Source organism: Lampetra planeri, chromosome 10 (genome assembly GCF_965212315.1).
Source record: "Lampetra planeri chromosome 10, kcLamPlan1.2.h2, whole genome shotgun sequence".
Taxonomy (NCBI): domain Eukaryota; kingdom Metazoa; phylum Chordata; class Hyperoartia; order Petromyzontiformes; family Petromyzontidae; genus Lampetra; species Lampetra planeri.
This window is the reverse complement of record NC_136116.1, coordinates 2,542,986-2,564,434: the sequence shown is the minus strand read 5'-3', so window position 1 is coordinate 2,564,434 and position 21,449 is coordinate 2,542,986. Positions and strand designations below refer to the sequence as shown.

The 21,449-nt window shown below is 50.1% G+C and overlaps 1 protein-coding gene across 3 annotated transcripts in view; it reads right to left on the bottom strand.

Moving 5' to 3' along the window:
- Positions 1–21,449, bottom strand: part of OSBPL11 (oxysterol binding protein like 11) — a 30,668-nt gene that overhangs the window by 3,572 nt on the left and 5,647 nt on the right. For all 3 annotated transcript variants that reach the window (XM_078597903.1, XM_078597904.1, XM_078597905.1), the window contains 10 exons: positions 18,346–18,521; positions 14,247–14,326; positions 13,904–14,122; positions 13,554–13,782; positions 12,415–12,545; positions 11,742–11,894; positions 10,576–10,949; positions 8,040–8,290; positions 1,903–2,089; positions 73–255 (listed from right to left, as the gene is read on the bottom strand). In XM_078597903.1, coding sequence (XP_078454029.1) covers positions 73–255; positions 1,903–2,089; positions 8,040–8,290; positions 10,576–10,949; positions 11,742–11,894; positions 12,415–12,545; positions 13,554–13,782; positions 13,904–14,122; positions 14,247–14,326; positions 18,346–18,521 — 1,983 coding nt within the window. The remainder of the gene's footprint in view (positions 1–72; positions 256–1,902; positions 2,090–8,039; positions 8,291–10,575; positions 10,950–11,741; positions 11,895–12,414; positions 12,546–13,553; positions 13,783–13,903; positions 14,123–14,246; positions 14,327–18,345; positions 18,522–21,449) is intronic.

Genomic DNA, 21,449 nt, shown 5'->3' with positions numbered 1-21,449 from the left:
TACAAAAGTCAGGCCCAAATGACTAAAAGCGAGGTCAAGGGCAGTGGGCGTATGTGCCGGGGGTGGCAGTACCTCGACTCGAAGGCCCACTGCTTCGACACGGGCCGCACTCGCTTCCTGCACACGGGAATGCGTGCGATGTCCACGCTGCGCGTCTCTCCGCTGCTGTGGACGAACTCGACGACGCCGTTCCACTCGCCCTGCGCCTTGCACACCACCGTGCCGCTCGGCACGTGCTTCACCTCCGCCGTCACCCTGTGCGCAAGTGCGGCACGGCGAGACTGCGACGTCACACTTAAATTGTCGCCGAATATTTTCCAGGTCACTAGAGTAGGCATATTTAACTCTAACTACTTTTTTATTTAACAGGTAAGGCTCACTGAGCGAGAGCTCTTCTTCAGAAGCGACCTGGCCACAAATAATAGCAAAGTGGCTTAGCATGTGGAAAGTTATAACAGCCAAATACTCTAAATGCAGGTTCTAAATGTGGAGGCAAAAACCGAGATAAATCCACGTGATCACAGGGAGAACATGCAAACTCCAAATATACAGGCATTGTCAGGATCGGTATCGAACCCACGACCTCGTGCATACCACAGCTATAGCGAGAGGTTTCGAGACGCGGGAGTGCCAAGTATGGAAACATATTCTGGGTCCCGGACAGACCTGGGTGAAATGAAGCCCTGGGTACAACAGTGGCGTAGTGTGATTGGCAGGGGAATTGGTGGTGATAAGGAATGTAATGGGGGCTTCCCCTTGTGCAATTACACCCCCTCTGTAATTACACCTCATCTGCCAACTCTGGTTGTCCTAAAAACATGGTCCTGGCATTTGAATGTGGAATTTCCACCGCTGAATTAGATTCATAGAGATGAAAATGCGCATAACTCCAAATTCGTTTTTAGCAGAAAAACCACTGCGACCTTCAACCGACGACTTCCAACTATGAACCTCTCACACGCTGCCAGCAGAGGGCAGTGTGGCAGCAGAGCTTGAGAGCTGTAAACCAGTTAGGTAAGGATGTATGGATTTATCGATGAACCTTCTCATGCATCACATCCACTGTCGTGGATGGCTCAGATTTATACGACTAGATATGAAATTATCTTTCAATACATGTAGTGGGTGGGTTGTGTGTTTCTTTGACTCTGAAAATCACGAAATAACTAAATATTTGTTTGGCCTTGTTCTGAATAATTCATGGACGAGGGTTCAATTACCTTTTATACCGGCAATACATGCATTAAACCATGCACGCAACAATTGACGATTCACGCAAATTGCATGCTTATATTACATTCAGGTTAATGGGGTGAACACAATTGCACAAGCCATACGGAAATGAACAATGTAAATGAGATGGGTAAAACAACGACAAGAAAGAAGCAATCATTTACTCCAAATGACAAGAGCTAAGGGTGACAATTCATCGTATCGCTGAGGTGGAGGGGTGAATTACTGCATGGCGACGTTAAACCCCACCAATCAAATGCGTCCGACAAACTGTAAAGGCCGTCCCGTGGCAGTGGGAAGCAGGGGCAGAGTTTGGATTAAGATCGTTAACCAATCAAGCGCTAGCAACACCCCTTGCCCTAACCAATGAAGAAAACCAGCTGCTAGTACTGACATTCTCATTGGCCCAAATCGTAACCGATCAGGCGCTAGTACTAGCCTTATCATTGACCCGAACCAACAAGCCTACCAGGCAAAAGTACTCACCTTCTCACTGAGAATAACCAAACTTGCCAGATAACCAGGTACGAATAGTAGTCGTCCTTCTCCTCCACCAACCCAAACCCCTTCCATCTAACCTTAAGCCCCCATCCTCAATTCTGGCAATGCACCGTGGCCTCTACTTGGCGCTTGCTTGCGCTTTGCTTGTGGATGGTGGTGGTGGCGTACCGGTGCAGCTTGCCCCCATAGAAAGGCTTCGTGTGGAAGGTGACGCTGGCGGAGTATCCGGTTTGCATGCAGCCGAGGTGGACCTTTCCCCCCAGCTCCAGCCATGGCACCGTGAGGATGGAGCGGGCGTAGGCGCTCGGCAGAGTGAACGTGTACTCCTCCCCACAGTCCAGCAGCTGCAGGACTCCTGCGCACGCGCACAAGCGCATGTATAAGCGTCCGCACACGCGCGCATGCGAGGGAATGCTCACGATTGTACACGTGTGCATGCGCACGCGCAGACACTTGCACACAAAGATCCCCTATTCATCCTTTAGCAGATTGCTGGGGCAAGTTCTGTTAGTGAGCACCTATGAAGGCCGGCACGAAACAGGAGGGGGGTGGATGGCCACATACTCACCACCCAAGACCGGTTCAGAATATTCGTGGATGATGTTGGCCGTGAGTGTGAATTTAACGTGGGTCACCAGATCTTTAGCACAGTGCACTATCCACTGCGCCACTAATCCCCATTCGCACACACAGGCACGCGCGCACACACACACAAGTACACAGTCATGCAAAGATAAAGTGCTGTTCACGAGCACCTCTGAAAGCCGCCACGGCACACGAAGAGGGGGGTGGCCAGCACCACGCCCAACCACCTTCATCTCCCGAGTGGCAATGTTTACACATTGCACCAGGTACTCATTTGAGGCTAAATCGACCTAGGGGAGGATCAGAACCGGTTCAGATAATCGCCACCGATGTTGGCCGTGAGCGAGAATCAGACTTGGGTCGCCGGGTTCGTAGCGCAGTGCGCTAACCGCGACACTACCGTGCACTACAACAACAACCGCCATTCGCCACTAAGTGGCGGTGACGTCACCACGACGCTTGTGCCAGGCTATGTGCACGTTAAGGCCACGTGAAGTGTCGAACGCCCGCTGGCAGGTCACAGGGCAGACCCAAGTGCCACGGGTTGACTGACAGATGACTGGCTGATGCACCACCTGTGCCCCCTACTGTGCCAACTTGCTGTTCTTTAGCCACCCGGCGCGCCGCTCATTGTTGTGAGCGTCGCTCCTCCCCCCTCCATTGGTGTTGGAGGGCGACTGCCTCAAACTGCCCAATAGCATCCTTCACAAGCCTTCTCCACAGAGGCTGATCTTGACACCGCTGGTATCAGTCATCGGCAAGTCCACTCAGCTCCACATCCTCCTGTACCACATCACTCCATCTCCTCTCTAGCCCGTGCCGTGTCCGTTTAGCCCCCTCGATCCGGCCGAACAAAAGCTGTTTCGGCATGCGGTGGCCGGGTATGTGGGCTACATGACCCAGCCAATGCAGCCTTGCCTGCTGGAGGAGCTCACCTATGGGACTTTGTCCAGATCTTTCAAGGATATGTGAGCTCCTCACACAATCCAGCCTGGTTAAATCCAGGATGGATCGTAGGCGGGCTAGCCTAAATGTATATAACCGGCAAAGATGTTCTATTAGGGGGGGTCCACGTTTCGCAAGCGTGGAGAAGGGAGGGAATGACTGTGGCCAAGAAGACCTGAAGTTTAAGTGCGAGCGACAGACCAAGTAGCTTCCACACAGCGTTATGCAACCGATGAAAAGATAATGCCGCTGGACTGATTCGGAGTGAGACCTCTACTGTCAAACCAGAGCCGGTTATGCGCACACTGCCCAGGTATGGGAAACTCTCCACTTTCTCCACAACTGCCCTATCACCAATTCGGAGTTGTGGGGGTGGAGTGTCTGATAGTACAAAATACCCAGGCAGGTGCTTAGTTTTGGTGGGGCTGAGGGTAAGTCTCCACCTCTTAGTGGCAAGCTCCAGGTTCAGCAGCAGCACCTCCAACTCCTCCTCTGAGTGAACAGCAATTACCAGATCATCGGCATAGTTGAGCAATAGGGAGCCATCCCATGACCACACCCAGGCATCGATCAGCCTCCCATTGTATCTGTACCAGATAGAAATTCCTCCGGTACAGCTACTTAAGGCTTCACGAACTACGTGGTCGAAATAGATGTTAAATAATGTGGGAGCCAAAGGACATCCCTGTCGCACCCCAAAGTGAACAGGGAATGGCTCTGACTCCTGGCCACGTAGTTTTACCCGGGCCCGCTCACAATCATGAAGGTCCATAATGATCGTGAGCAGCGGGTCAGGAACTCCGAAAGCACGAAGAACAACCCAGAGCCCAGGCCTCCTCATGGTATCATAGGCCTTGATCAGGTCAATAAAGCAGAGATGTACATCTTGTTGGAATTCCCTACACCTCTGCTGTAGCAGACGAACAGAAAATATGGCATCTGTGCAGGATCGCCCTTTCTTGAAACCACATTGGGGCTCCGAAAGCCTCTCCTCAGCATCCTGGCAAGGCAATGTTGAATAATCCTTGCCAGGACTTTTCCCGGCACACTGAGGAGTGAGATGCCCCTGTAGTTGTTACAGTCTGTGCGGTCCACCTTCTTAAAGAGGGGGACCACCAAGGCATCCTTCCAATCCTGCAGAATCCGTCCAGTGGTCAAGACTGTTGTTATGATGTCATGTAGGGCAGTCTGTGCACAAACACCACCCACCCTCAGCATTTCGCTTGGGAGATCATCTCTGCCTGGTGCCTTTCCTGGTCTCAGGCTCTGGATCGCCTTCAGTACTTCCTCAACAGATGGCACCTCAGCCAGCCACTCACAGAGGGAGACCTCTTCCAATAGATGAGGCACCACAGCCTCAGTAGGGTCATCCACACTTTGTTCCACGATGTTTTCCAGGCTGATGGATTTGCCCTCCCCCAGGACCTCACAGTAATGCTCAGAAAATCTGCAAACCTGTTCCTGGGGGGTCGGAGATTGGATCACCGTTCTTTCCCCTAATGATGGTAATAGGTGTGGCGCTGCAGGTTACTTTTTTATGGAATTAAAGAGCGATTTGTGATCGCGGGCCATTGAGGCAGACTCCATCTCCTCAGCAACCCGCGACCACAACCCATCCTTGCAGCGCCTCACGGCTCTCCGAACCTCCGAGCGAAGGCTGCAGTAAGCCTCCTCATTATCTGACGTGGGATTCTGTAGACAATGAGAGTGGGCCTGTCGCTTTTTCTCAGCCAGCCTGAACACCTCCTCTGTCAGCCAGGGTCTCTGAGGAGGTCTGGATCGTGTACCCAAAGCAGCCATTCCAACTGCATGAGCCACAGTCCCAAACCTCGCCCAATTTCCCCTCGACATCAGGAGGAGTGGGGGACGATGCCAACCCCAGCCGCAAGCGATGATGGAATTCTCGCTTTCAACTTTCGTCAGCTAGCTGAGACCATGGCACTATGGGTCTGAATGGGGTCCTGGGTGTACACCCACCACCGGAGTGGAAGAATGGCAGGCGCATCTTACAGATGACAAGTCTATGGTCAATGAGCAGATCAGCTCCACGGTAGGTCCTGGTGTCAAGGACATGGGCCCGCATCCACTGTTCCGTCACTATGTTGTTAGCAGATGTTCTTGCTTGGGACCGGCATGCATCCATGATGTTGTGTGGATGCGCCGATGCCGGAACAGCGTGTTGGTGGCAGGAGCCAGAGCCGGTTCACTGGACCCTCCTGAATACCAGAGATCCAGGCGTTACCGGTCCAGTTCCCGACAAAGGAGTGGCAGCCTCTCCTCCGCAGTGAGTGTTCGAACATTCTACGTGGCCACCATCCGTAGTGGCTTTTTGTTGTTTCTGGAGGAGCCCCGAGGGTAAGGATTCAGTCTCCTGGCTCCGCCAAATGGTGTTTGGCCAGGAGACGTTATAGACGCCTGTCCCGCCGGGGCCTCTGGCACAAGCTTAATAAATGTTTTGCCTCGTAGTTTAGTGGTAGTTAATTGAAGGTGGAGGGGTTACCAGCCCCTCGCACCCGTCCAGAGCCTCCATTTGGCCACTGTGGTGGTTACAAACGCCATGAAGGGAAAGGCCAATCTAAATTGGCCCTTCCCCCACGGCACTGCCCACCACAGCGTTGCCGTCCGGCACCACGAGGAGGTAGAGGGTTGTTTTTGCCAGACATCCCTCCACGGACGTGCACTACACATGCATGCACACGCATACACACGCATGCACACGCATGCACACGCATGCACACGCATGCACAGGTATGCACACCGAGAGAGCACGAACTTCACGCGGAGTCAGCGAAGCGGCGGCGAGACATTTGTTTGTGCGTGGCATGGCATGCACAATAAACACTGTTTGCCAAGAGAAATGTCATTTGCTTGAAATCAATCGGGGCCACTTGCCGTGACCCGTGGGGTGTTGAGGGATATGGAGACTCTTTTGACTCTGATTAGATTTTCCTCTGGCAGACAAGACGGTGCATTCGTCAACAAGAGGCAATGAAAAAGAGGCCGCCTGTGCCTTCCGCTGGGATGGGAGGAAAATGCGCCGCATCGTGGTGCAGTGTGGTGTGGACGCTGCGCGTCCACAGCTGAAACGTGCGGGACGCCCTTCGCGTCGCTGTGCACCACCCTGTGGTTGCGCACGCGATTGCCATGCTCTGAGAATGAGAGAGAAAATAACTAAATCCTAACCAAATTAATTAGTAATAAAACAATGCCATTTATTTACATGGGACAGTTTCTTCCGAGTCTCAATACTGAATGCAGGAGGTTCTGCATTGGAATGTTTTGACTATTCAATGTTTGAACTGACGTAACACCGCGTGTACTCTATAGATCCCCGTGATACCTATTAGCAGCTGCCGATTATCGGGAGCAGGATTAGCGCCGAGGCACAACAGAGGACATTCACGGCAGTGTGTGATATCATGGACATAAGGGCGGCATCCTCATCGACCATTGTTTATCCACTGTTGGATCAAGGCCTCGCCGTGTCATCGCCATTCCTCACGGTCCTGCAACACTACAATCCACGTCACTCCTATCTACCCGCCACAAGGCATGAAACAAAAAACTATAATTATAACTTTAGAACTTTACTGCTTTGCTGTTTCGTTTAATTCTGCAGTTCCGTTTCATGCGCTCAACACCAACGGTAGTAGGGCTGAATGAACACCTTCCACCGTCTAATACACTGAATCGGTCTCGTCGCTTTGGATAATTCCAGTCTTTCTTCTCGTTTCAGATCTCCCTTTTGCTTTAATGCACATGGTTACTCGCTTAATTACAACCGATCCCTGTCCACGAAAGGGCAAGCGGATGTGTAATCGCGTGCAGACACGAGCCCCTGCGGGGAAGTGATGCCGCTGTTTGCTCATGCGGCGCAGAACTCCTCCTCCTTCTCTGTGCCGTGACACTCTTGACGTGACACGCTGCCCCCCCCCCCCCCACAGGTAACAGACCTCTCATGGAGCGTCTGCCCACTGCCTCAAACGCATCCACTTCCACAGCAAATTATTCCACTTAATTAAAAGACACCAGATCAAAAGCAATTGGGGCGTAAAACACACCGCCTCCGCAATGTTAATCAATGCTGTTACAAGCCATCAGCGGTGGTAAGGTTGACACGTACAGGGTGAACGTAGGTCGCATCTCCACGGGCGAGGTAACCACATCGGGTCGTCGATGTGGTAACCTCGCTATGCTTGGAGAAGCCCATTTAATCGGAGTGTGGATGAGGCCCACACTCGAACCGAGCATCTCAACGGTGCTGGGTCAGTGCTGTGACTCCACAGCCAGTACAGTGGTGACCCTGTGGCACCACTCATCACATTTGTGTGCCCGTGTCAACGCCCCTTCATGCTGGGCTCCTGCCACTCTTCTTGTTGAACTGACGTCTGAATCTCTAAAAGCACCGTGACCCCTGAAGTGGCCGAGGGTTTGCAGCACTGAGCCGGTGATGCTTTAGATTCTGGTTAAACAGAGTTCTATCGTGTGGTGGAATTTTGAAATTTAAAAGGTATCAGTTTGACTGCCATGTTACGAAAAAAAATTACTAGACACAACACGTGAGATCGTGCATCCCCTAGTATGTGGATTAACAAGGTCACCTGTTATGCCCTGCTCTGAGAGCGTTTTAAACCTGATAATTTTGTCTTACGCCGCAACAGTGATGGCATAATTGGAATAAGACCCGAGAAGAATGCAATTTGAAAAAAAACGAAATACCGAAAACGTGCATGTGCCACCCCCCCCCCCCCCCCATTAGGGTGCCACGTGCTCACCGTCCCCGATGAGGCCCACGCCAATGGACATGCCCATGAACTTGCTCTTGGTCCACACGTGGGCATTCAGGCACAGATTCTTCTCCGGGCACTCGGCATGGAAGGCGGAGATGGGCGGGTGGTGCGACACCTGCTCGGCCGTGAAGCGCAAGCGCAGCGGCGGCGGCTCACGTGGCGGCGGTCGAGCCGGGCGCGGCGGGCATGCGGAGCCCGGCGGCCGCTCCTGCCCCGTGACTCCGGGGTCACTGCCACTGTCGGCGTACCAAGGAAACGCCCGCCAAGGTCAGGGACGAAAGGTTATCGAAGTCAACGCCACTAACACTACTACGCCTCGACATGGCCTGTGTTTTTCTCGTTCTGTTAAATCCTGTGCCCATTGCAAAGTGGACACACAACCTTATCACCACCATTGTCTGTCACTCAGTCCTGCCCTTACAGTCACCTCTCTCACAGTCTCATCGCCACCACCATCCAGCGTTAGATCTTCCCCATGGTCACCAACCACTGGATGCCACTCTGATATCTGTTTCAGGAACCTGTCCTCTACGTACACCACCCCCCCAGCCTCTCTCCTCTACACGTTCAACTTCTTTCACAACGTACATAGCCAACCGTGCTAATTGGGGGTTTGGGGGAAGGACAACAAACACAATTTCTAGAGAAAGACGTTTAGAATTTAAAAGTGCACAGCTCCAGTGGCTTCCTAATATCAGAAGAAAAAGCGTCCCAGACGGCCGTGGAAGCACATTCGAAAGCGCGCGATGCAGTGACCGTCTTTGTTCGATGGTTAGCCAAAAGACTCTGCCAGGATGACCGGAATTTGCGTGATGATGGTTTATGCTCCTTGACAAGATCAGCAAAAGTATTGTGGTTTATTCGTGGCAAGCACTTTGTGTATGATGAGTGCGGCCCAGGTCTACAGCGCTCTCTTGCCAAGTTCTAGTCCAAATTTCCCAGCTGTTTACAATGTCCTGCCATGAAGTTGCCCGATAAAAATGTAATTGAAACAATTGCTCTTAAATCTAAAGCATCGACTTTGCAGTCAAACTGTTTTTTTGCTGCTTGTAATAAGGATTTAGAAGTGTTTCTAAGACAATGGCACATGTTCAATACAGCATTTTTGAAAAGACCGAATCTCTCCAGTTTATGTTTTGTCTGCGTTGGAAAATGGACAGCACACTGCTCAAAGTGGACAGAGAATTAAATTCTCCAAATGCCTGTAATTATAGACGCTTACATCGCCATTAATCTATCAAAACATGTGCAGTGTCAAATTCCAATGTGTAATTTTTAAGTCCAATTACAGTGCGGATTTTAGTAAATAAAAGCCTCACATATAAACTCGATGTAATTTTTGTCCATGATAGAACACATCCCAATCAGACTTGGGTTCCATGTGCAATTGTGCCATGCGTAATGACATGCAATCAAATGCAATTGCCATTCAAGCTAACAATGGTTTTGTAATTATAATTGAACCTTGCTTTAACCACAGCAGCACAACACAGACACGCACGCACTAGATTTCAGAAGAACCAGTTAACAGATATCGTCTGAGATATCTCTTAAACGTCAAACGCACTGGCTTGTGAAAATCGTATTTCATTTTTAATAGAAAACCCGGAGTACCGGCGCATCTCAACAAAGCTGGCTTGGTTCTCCGAGCAAGGCATCAGCATTATCCCAGAGCCAAACAGGCACATCCAGATGCCTGAAATGTATTCTCCAATTTCTGTGGAGGCTGCATGCACGAATGCCACAGGTCGATAGACAAGAAAAATGGAGAGGCTGGGTCCACTACCACGAGCAGTTTGTGTTGCATTAGCAGTAAAAACAAACGGCACAATTACATGGATTGCAGCCCGGAGGCAAAGCAGCAATCCCCAATGGGTCACACAAAAGGCACGCACGCAAGCAAGACCACCGACACACACATACCCATATACCCACACACAAAACTCACGAAGACATGGGAACTCCTGAATAAACTTCTGCATAAACATACATACAATAGCACCCAGAGAAACAAACTAACACACAAAGATCCCCCAACTAACACACAAAGATCCCCCAGCAGCCTATGAAGGCCGGCTTGGCACACGAGGGGCGGGGGGTAGCCAGCACTACGCTCGACCACCTTTGTCTCCCAAATACTGATGTTTACACATTGTGCCAGGTACTCATTTTAGGCTGAGTTGACCTAGGGGAGGCCCAGGACCGGTTCAGATAATCGTCACTAGTGTTGGCCATGAGTGGGAATCGAACTCAGGTCGCCAGGTTCATAGCACAGCACGTTAACCAAGACACTACCATTCCCGACAAACACTCATACTCATATCCACAGTCACCCACTCTCACATGCACACACCACCAACCCACACATCCACTCAAGCCCACACACACAAAATCACAAGCGCGCCGTGTCACTCCAACACAAGACAATGCTACCCTGCTTAGAACATCGTCCCAACGCTACCATGACCACATTAACCACAGCGAACCCTGCCCCAAGCCTCCAGACATCGCGACCCCGTACCGGCTGGGAGATGACGACGCCGCCGCCACCGGCGCCTTGCCTGGGCACGGCTGCTCGGCCGGCGGGGCGGGTGCCGGGCCAGCGGCTTGCTGCTGCTGCTGGCTCTCGCTGGCGCCGGCCGTGTCCCCGCCATCCGGCGGCACGCTCCACGAGCACCGGAAGGTCTCGCCCAGCGCGGGGTTGTAGGGCTTGCGCGCGAGGGCGCCGCGTCGGCCCTGGTGCACCGCCGCCAGGTAGTAGCGGAGGAAGGCCAACATGCGCTCCTCCGGGGTGGCGGCGTCCGCCACCGCCAGCAGGAGCTGCGGCAGCGCCAGGAGGTCGGCGTACATCTCCAGCAGGGAGCGCTTCTCCAGGATGAAGGTCGGCAGCACCACCTGCGTGGGGATGATCGCGGGGGAGGGGGGGCAAGGTGGTCATGGCGCCGTCAATGCGTGCCCAGCCGGTGCCCCACGTCATTACACGTCCCCGTGGCGTGGTCTTCAGCTCAATACACATTTGCTGGGCACGTACTGATTCAGTCCTCTCTGCGAGTCGATCAATTTGCCGCACACGTGGCAATCACGATTGCATTCAAGAATTGATTGTTTAGTATCATTTGTTCTGACGCATCTGTTCCATTTGTCTCATAAGTAGCATGTAAATTGCATAACATGTAAACAACCAATCATTACGTGTAACATTTGATGCATGAACCGAGATCATGAATGGCTTATAATTTTTCCAATATTGGAACAAGTGCAGTAAAGAATACTGATCTACAGAACTGATGAACGTCCTGATTTTTTTCATTTCTTAAACTATTTACAGCACACAATCCCATTGGTTTTCCTGCATCTTGATTTTGATCCACGTGTTATGTAACACAGCTGCTAATTTATCACTTGTAATAAACATCAGACAACCTTGATAATTGACGATAATCAATATCTACCCTGCATCTCATTAAACCAGCCAGGTTTATATTTCAGTTTTACTCTAGCGGTTGGGTCAATACTGGGCGGTCGTTGTTGAGAGTCACATGACTCTCCAAACTGCCCGTGTACAAGATCACTGACCATGACAGACGGGGGCACAGGGCCACGCACTTGCTAGACGCAGTGCGGGCCAACAGCGCCACTCGGAGTGTGGCGTAGAGAGACCAACTCCCGTGCGGGACGCAAGGTTACCCGGGTGAGGTCCATGCCCAGCTTGAGCTGGGACAAGAGGTGCAGGATAACTCCGCGCTGCTCCTCAACAGGCCCCAACTGCTCCTCCTCCTCTTCCTCGTCATCAGTCACCTCGTCTTCGAAGTTCACCTCATCAGGGACGTCCCTCTTCGCCTGCACAAGCAGTCAGGTTTCTCAGCCAGTAAGCAAAACGCTTGAGCCAGTCATGCAATTGGTCATCTCGCTCCTATTTAAAGGAAGCCGAAAAATAAAAAAGTGCTCCTGCCTATTAGACACATAAGTAGGCTGTGCATCTTGGGTTATCCAACACAGCTTTGAAGGTTTATTAGCAAGTAACGCAGTGAATAACACAGACTAATATCTGGTGACATCATGTGGTACCACTTGTACGCATTAAGACATAAATGCAGTAACGTCACTATAGCGCTATGACAGAGTGTATGACATTATTTTTATTATTATTAAAGTCTTTGCCTTCATTAACCAAGCTTCAAACGCGAGTTGGACAGCCTGGCAAACAGCCTGGGTGCGCACCGACAAGATGCACCCAATTTAATGTTTTGCATTGCGCCTTCCACTGAACAAAAGAGCCTTAGAAACAGCTTCCACAATTCCCTTAACAACCGAATCAAGGGGCCGTGTTCCGAGGGTGCGGCGCTGTCCGCTCTTGTACCTCGTCGGGGGCCCCCAATGCGGCTGCTTGTGCCCGCGAGACTGTGGGATCCTCATCTCCCGGGCAGAACACGCCATTCTTGAGGCCCTCCTTGGGCGCCGGCTTCGGGTCGAACCAGTGAACTTGCATCCCTGCCGACGCGGCACACGGGAACAGTCTCGTAAGGCTGCAGACCCGCCCTGTCGTCTGCCAGCCCCCTCTCTACAGAGATTGTAGTAGTCACGTGGCACGAAGGCGTCACAGAATCCAGCAACGCAGGAAGACGAGACCTATTCTGCTCAAGGTTTGTGTCAGGTTCCTCCTCGTCCCCTTCGCTTCCTTCTCACTCAGCCACTTTGCTTCAATCGCTTTGGCTCCGTCGTGCAGCATGTATCTTGCAGCTCGGCTTGCGGGCGCCCGCTAAGTCGGCCCATCGCTTGGGAATGTCAAGCGACGGGACCCTCAAAGATAGAGTGCTCTTTTCGCGAAATCCAAAAGATGTGTGCAAACAGCCATCCTTCGGCACAAACAATTTACCAATAGCGCCAATGAGTGGTGGAATCGACCCGTGTACGAAATATTTTAAGCCGCTGGGTCCAAAGCACGTGCGCTGGATCGCTGTACTTTGCTGACTTATCCTTTCTTAAATGAAACGTAGAGAATGTTACCCTCCTTGCCATTCTATGCATTAGCCAAAGGAGGGAATACACCCAAATGGGATCATCTCACGTGCAAAGCTTTATGAATCGCTACGGTGCAAGACCATGAGAGATGGCGACGGCTTTGGGTGGTCTCCATCTGGCAGTGGATAAGTCATGGCTAATGATGATGAAGTGGGGATGTGTGCATGTATGTATGTATATACTGTGATGAATATGAACAAAATATAGAGAGGATCAAGCGAGCCAGTCCTCAGTGGACTGCATCATGATATAATGTAACAAGTAAGTGAGCTAACCAGAGCTTTTGAGCAAGCTAACGAGCAAACGCTAATACAGCTTGGAGCATTCTAGTTCAGCAAGCTCTGCTCTGGACAAAAAAACTGAACTGTACAGCACCTATTATTCTAAACACAGATGACAAAGCACTCCCAAAGGAGTGGCACTAGTTGGCGTCCCCTGCAGGTGTTGTCTCCTGGTTGTGCTCTGTGCTCTGGGTACCGGCAGGAAGCGGAGGCGCTGGCTGGTGCAGGCTCTGCTGATGGTTCAGCACGGAGAGGCAGTCGGAGAGGCAGCGCAGAGCCGCCGCCGTCGTCGCCTTGAGCATCAGGAGGTCACGATCGAGCGCCGTCACGTTCTCCTCTTGCTGGCGTTGGCCCTTGTCTGGCGCAGACAGTGACTCCAGCGTAGACACCAGCTGCCGCTGCTGGTTCTCCGCACCGCCCAGCATCTAGCGGAGAGAAGGGGCACGAGAACTCAATCGGTCGGTCTGCACCGTCGATAACAGACGGAGCACACCGAATCAAACTTTCCGATCACACGGTGCCAACCACAGAACCCGTCCTACACACCTCACGAACGTCCATCAGCTGATCTGAGCCGGGCAGTCTGGCGAGACGGAGGGCGGGCAGCGGCAGCGGCGCGGGAGCGGGGGGTCTTGGGGGTGGGGGGACCGCTGGGCCCGGTGCTGGTGTCGGAACTGTCGGCAGCATTCGCCTCCGCGTGCCGGGGGATGGAGTGAGGCCTCCGGGTTTCAGCAGGAAACTGCGGCCCTTCAGCGGAGGGTTGTTCTGCGCGAGACCAAGCGGTGCCGCTCAGCGCGAGCGCCGCCCATGGTGCCGTGGTTGCAGGGTCGGCCGCGCTGGCGCCGTGTGCGGCGTGCCGCGCGTGTCGCACGTGCGGCGAGGAACCTACCTTGGCCATGGCCTCGGTGTGGTGCTGCACACATGCCTGCAGGCGGCTCACCCAGTGCTGGCGCTCCTTGGCATCCAATCCTGCTCGTCACAAAGCAGGACAAGCACAATTCTAATTCTAGATTTGAAGCTTTCGTGACTACAAGGATTCATATTCTTAGGTTTTTTCGGTTTTTTTACGTGACTTTACCGAAAAAAACTAAGAGTATGAATAGGACAAGCACAGGCACGGGCTTCGCACAACGCTGGGCACCACGAGCGGCCATGGCGACGCTCGCGATGCGCAAGGCATTCCGTTGCTCAACGCGGTTTTACCACAGGGGCGCGAGTGATATTGGAAGCTCAGCAGGTTTAAGCGTGGACAGCGCTTGGAATGGCTGAGGGACTACGTCACGTTGTAGAAAGCAGACGGTAGTGCAGTAAAACCAATTATTGTACTGCACTTCCATGACCAGAGTGGCAAAATATGCTCAACTCAGTTCCACAGCCCACGCAGCGTGGGAAGCCGTCATACGGCAGAGGCATGATACAGGGAAGTACATGCACACGTCACTGTTACTGCAGAAATTATTATTACTTTCACCTATGCTTTCTTCCACTCTTCATGCATGCATTGAATCACATGTGACCCAAATGATTTTTAGTTTTTTTTTTTACAATTTAATGCAAATATACAGAATTATTTCGCTCAAATTATGTTTAGATGAAAGGAAGATTCAAAACAAGAAACAATACAAATGAGATGTAAACTTTATCAAATAGTGCGACACTAAATTGTGACAATCCATCAAAAATTGGTGTGAGGGTAAATTGAGACCCGCTTGCTCACGCGGTACCTTAATCTTACGAGTAACTGCGCAAATGTAACATTAAACTAAATTAAACAATTTAATTTTACCAGGTAAGGCCCATTGAGTTTTCGCTCTTTTTCAGAAGTGACCTGGCCACAAATGAATGCTCAATGAAGTGGCTCATCGTGTGGAAATTTATAGCAGCTAAATAATCTAAATGCACGATGTTCATTCTGAATAGTGGGAAATACCACAGAACCCAAAGAAAAATCTTCGTAACCATAAGGAGCACATGCAAACTCCAAATATTTATGCGTCAGGGTCGAGATCGAACCGACGACCTCCTGCATACCGGGCGAGGGAGAAAACATCTAGCATTTAAAAAAAAAAAATTATCATCACCAGTAATTACGATCGGCCTAGCATCCCCACCATCGCCGCTGACAACAACATTAGCCACTCCCCCATCAGTGACGCCTCTTAAGTGCTTCCTCTTCGGCAGGAAGATCAGAGAGCAGAACCCTACCCACCGCCAACGATCGACCGGCTTATTTGTCATATCCCCCCTCGACCAATTCACCCCCTATTTAATTACCGCTCAATCAAAACCCTGGCTGCAGTGCTACAGCTGTAACTGAGCAAACGATTTAGCAGAGTGCATTCAGAGCTTTTACTGTTGTTTGTCCCATTATTTCCATGACGGTTACGGCGTTTAATTCAACGTAAAATAATGCAGCACGTACGTGTGTGGTATGGGTATGATTAACGTGTTGTCGAGGATTTTCACAGAGTGGCAGCCAAGAGAGGCAACGTGCCCGAGAGGATGGCTACCGTGGAGTCGGAGCGATGGAAGCAGTTTGTGAGCAGGTGCGAGGGTTCGAATATTACACTGCAGGACTGTGACAGATTGTGATGGTTTGGCGAGGCATTCACACATCGGTGGCTTTATAATAACTGATGAAGATCACGTGTGTGGATGTCAAATTATGAGTTGCAAGAAAATACACCGATGTCAGCTGAGCCATTGTGGGCATTGCAGAAAAGCACAGGTGGGTCCATGCATCGGCAAAAGTGTCTACGGCATAGGAACGCTGAAATTCATGCTGCACTGGTGTGTTTTTTTTCTTCATGCCAGTGCTGATCTGGTAAGGCATTTTCAAGTGTCCTTGTTTGTTGCCCTGCTGACATCCGCACAGAGGGATGCAGAGAATTCTCCCTGTGCACATAGGGGATGTAGTTAGTGTGGAGCGATGAACACTAATGAATCTAGTTACTCCACAGCAGTACCAAAATGGACTCGGGCTGGCAAGCCCTCACAATCTGCTGTGCCGTGGGCAGCAGCACGCTGACCACTATACCGAGTGGGTTTTCACGGCTGTGCCATGCAGTCCTCCAATGTGTTTCCGGGTTGCACCGCGCATTGTTTCGGCGCGATGTCCGATGTTTCGCTCCAGGTGCTGGCAGCTTTTTGCATCGGAAGGCAGAAGGTGGAGCGATGCGGCAAGCATCATGCCGAGTACGCTGAGCAACCCGAAAACACATGCAGCGCTACGCTGACCGCTATGTCCTCCAAATACCCAACTAGATGTCCTCTGTGTACCATTACAACCCTATACCGGCATAAGGTGATCGGTAGGTGAGCAAAGCAATTCCAAATCAGGTGGGGGGTTGGGGTGGATATGGGTAGCTACCACCGCCATCTTCTTGTGTCTGATCCAGTAATAGCAGTGCTGTGGGAGGTGTTTCCCCTGGGTCCCTACATATTGGTGTGTGACGACTCAAGCAAGCACGCTCCCACAGTTCTATAGATTGTCAGGATTTGGGGGTCGTAATTTGATTCACGAATCAATTATTATTTTTGCCTTGTGCACACAGCCTCCTTTGCACTGTCTCATCTGTGCTCTCCATCTTGTATGTTTTGCCAGATTTCTTCCGACCTTTATAATAAGAGGATTTATTTCATGAAATTGGCACATTTTTTAAATAATCTATTCTTACACGCATGGTTTTATCCGTGTATTATGAGTGCAAGAATCCATTTTAAATGGAAAAAATAGTTACTTGCTAATCTATCTATGCTTTTAAATATGTTCTGGCTTTCCTCCCTGATCATATTTCAAACGTGCCATCAGCACAGGGTCATAAAATAAGTACTATTTCCTATTTCAATTCAGAACTTTCACAAGAGAACAGTTGTATTATCTCATCCTGTATATATGTTGAACTTCTTTCGCACCATACGAAGCTAACCATGCTAATCGGAGGTGCGGGGGGGGGCAAGGACATTAAACTAAACAGAAAAAGCAGTTTGTGCCCAATCGTTTGTCCAATCCTGCGAGGTTTTGGACTAAAGATTATGAGAGTACACTGTATTTTTCATAGGAAACCAACAACTCATCTTATTCAAATTAATCTTCCTCTGTAATCATTTACGGAAAATGAGTTTGTAAACAAAAAAATATTGCTCCGTGATGGCCATGACAGGCATTATCTCCTGTAATTAATGCATTTCACAGCAACATCCTGACTGTAAATATCCGCAATTCAATAGAATCCGTCACGCGGAGCTTAATTCGGCATTAAACCCATTCTCGACATCATAACTGTATTTCATTGACAAAATATGAAGGACGCACACATCTTTGCGCGTCCTATTGATTTCCCAAACAACCCCTATTGAATGTAGCAAGACTTATTCCAATAAAAACGTTAAATGGAAACCCAGTAACACCACTACTTCTGAGGCTTCTTTAATAATAATATCCACACGAGGCATTCCGTACCACCCGAGTTTGTCCTGTGACCTTCCAGCGAGACATCCCATCTCGCCTGACAGTGCACCTAGCCTGTTACAAATGCCCTGGTGACATCGCCGCCACTTAGCGGCGAATGGCGGCAGACGATGCCGTTGAAGAATTGTTAATTCTCGGGTGCCACAGTGGTGGGATGTTAACTACCTCGCGAAGTATACAGGAGGACGTAGGTTCGATCCCGACCCTGACGCATGTATATTTGGAGTTTGCATGCTATCCCCATGATCGCGTGGATTTATCTCCGGGTCCTCCGGGTTTTTCCCTCCACATTTAGAAACATGTATTTGGAGTATTTGGCTGCTATAAACTTCCACATCATAAGCCACTTCGTCGAGCTATCAATTACGGCCAGGTCACCTCTGAAAGAGAGCTAATAGCTCCGTGGGCTTTAACTGGTAAAATAAAAAAAATAGTTTAGTTTTAGTTGAGTGATAACTGTGATCCCCAGCCGAGTGGGGACAAAGATGATGGGACTAGGCGGGGCGGGGGGCGGCACCTCGGAGGCGGTACTGCTCCCCGTTGGCGGCGTTGACGGTGAAGGTGTGCGAGTCCTCGTCGCTCGGCGAGATGACGGCGCCCGCCAGCTGCAGGGCACCCCGTGGCTTCTGCCCCGAGCTGGGCTCGCTCACAAAGTACTCGAGCATGCCCGTCTCCGTGTTCAGCACAAAGTATCTGCGCGTAACGCACGGGGGGGGCACAGGGAGGTACAAGGTGGAGTAGTAGGCAAGCCAAGTGGGTCCTGTGAAGGATTGGGCGGCCACTAGGTCGCAGACGCACGTGCGAGGTACATTATCGATGACATCCGAGTCTAGTGTTGTGTCTCTTTACCAATTCCATTGCGATGGTGCTACTTGAGCCATGGCACAACACAGATGTACCACTTTGCAACTATCACAGGAAATAGTGCAGTGCAGCATCACCCCAGAAATACATCTGAGATCTCTCAAATTGGGTTGACCTACGCTCGCTATAAAGGACTTACTTACATGCCGATCATAACGATTGGCATAACAGTCCTCAAGAGCCAGATATCCACCAGATTACAGCAATTGAAAACCATATTTAAGGTAATGGTTTTCTGTGTGCAGTAATATGTGACCAGACAGAGACCATCCGCTCACGAGACTAGAAGACCTTGCTTTAATCTCTCGTGGCTAGAGCCCAGACACAAACACAGGGCCTCAGTCAGAAGTGCCGGCGGCTCAGGGCCCTGACACGGCGTTAGTCCCGTGAGCCACCCAGCCACTTCTTGTCCTTAGAATGTGTGCGTTAACACCCTGGCCACCAGTAATGCAGTACAAATCGGTCACGTTTTAGATTTTAACTAAATATTTTGCAGTTGCTTTGCATTTCGACGCTGTCCTCGTAAGATACAAATTCATGCGTTGGCCCTCAATGTTTGCCGATACGACATTAGACTGACATTTAACGTGGAATTCATTTACAGGGCACTATATTTGAAGTTTGATTGGTTTAGTGTACATTTTTAGGTACAGCTGATATACTATTATATCATTGGAAATGCACAATTAAATCTTGAGATCAAAATATAAACAGCACAAGATAATTGTGGATAATGCAGCAAGATAATGCCAGGTTTTAAAAACAAGACACGTTAGGAAAAAACATGATATGTATATTTGTTTACTCATCTGTTATGGCAGCTATCCAGGGGCAGCTATAAAAAGCTCTGGGTCCACCTCCATGTTACATCAAAGCTCACCCTCATTCTATGCAGCCGAAGAAAATATGTTGGTGCAAAATCAATTGCAGTAAAATGCTCGGGTGAGTGCTCGGCGGGCCTTATACAAGCGGCGAGCGGGTCAAGAAAAATAAAAACCAGCACTAAATTTGCATTAAACATTTGCAGCAAGTGAAAGTGAGCCATGTAGTGTCCATCACAATAAATATTCTCTGCATGGCAATTTCAGTGAACAGTGGCTATGTTATGGAAGTGTAAAACAAGGATGAACGGCCTGTCACAGCCTTCGTGGAGTGAGCATGTTTCACAGAAATACATGTTCATTTGGATGCAAGCCATGAGGAGGCAGCATCGCTGAAACGCCGAACGAATGAAATGGTGTTTTGGCAAATGGTTTGGAGATAAAGACACCATGTCTGAAGACATCATGTCTTCTTCTCCACGGAATGCTGGGGTGGTGAGGGATTGAAAAAATGGGATGTTATTGGGCATGTCTCAGGAGACTGACCGATATTTGTCGCTTTGACAATATATAGCGGTTTCAGAGTAGCTCGGCACTATGTCAGCTGGGTAAGGTCAATGGATGGGCAGTCCATCTGTCACTCAACAGTCTGACAAACCTTCATGGCGAAATGCCTCTTTGAAGGATGGTTGTAAATAACGCCCCTAATGACTGCAAGCAGAATAAACAAATTCCAAAATAATATGGTCATCACTTTCTTCTTCGGTACAACCTGATTTTAAAGTGTTATTTTAAAGACGGTCCTGCTTCGACATGTTTGGACAAATCCTACTTAGATAAAACCCAAGCGTCCGATACCTTTTCATTAATGCACAAAAAGCCTCATCGAGTCTCAACACTATGTTTCAGGTGGGTGCTGCATCGAGAATTTTGGGCCATTCCATCATTGAGTGAATAGCATGCAGAAGGAAATTAGACGACCGGAGAAATCCCACGAACATCATGCTCTGTACATATAGCTTCAAGAGTCCATTGTTTAATTACCATCACCAGGCCACTCTGAAGCCCAGAGGGTTGGGAGTCTCACACACACAATACTCTTTGCATGACGCACCAACCACGCCACGTACGCACTTAATTACAGTCATGTCCTACCACTCCCAGCTCTCACAAGGATTCATGACTTTATGGCAAGAGCAACACAATGTGTCTTAAACGCTTCGTAGACAAAACCATCCAGTCACACAAACAAGTGGCGGCCTGCATAGTGCGAGCACCTTCATGGCAGCAGCCACAGCACATGATGGGGCCATGATGCACGCCCGGGCGACCTGCAGCGGTGGCACACCATCCGCTATAAATTTGCCCGTTCAAGCAATCGCTGCATCAGGGGTGTTTATCTCTTGCCCTTGACAAGAGCCACCACCTCTCGCCTCGGGGCGCTGCATTAGTCCCTGCTGTGCCGGGACAGACCGTGCAGTCAGCGGTACCTGCACAAATAGCCCGCCCACCCCCATAATCGGCCCCATTTCCTTGGAAAGGGCTATAGACAACAATGCCCGCACACCACGCACAAAAGCACTACAGCAGACTAAGTGCACTTCCACACAATTTGTGCTGCGTCAAAAGATCGCGTGCCTTGTGCAGCCTTGAGTGCTGCTTGGTGGCGATGCAGCACCGCCAGTTTCTTCGCTTGTGAGTAAGCGTGCGGCGATTCATGGTTTAAGATTCTTACGCCCATGATCTGTGCATCGAATTGTGCGTGTCAGAATCGCTTCTTTACAATGTTTGCAAATTATTTTCAAACCATATGCTGATGCAGAGAATTGAACTGTACAAATGAGCCAGACAAAAACTAGAATACAAATGAGACCATGAAAAGGAGACTAAAAACAAGTAAACCCGTAAAAACAAAGTTTTTCACTATAAATCCTTT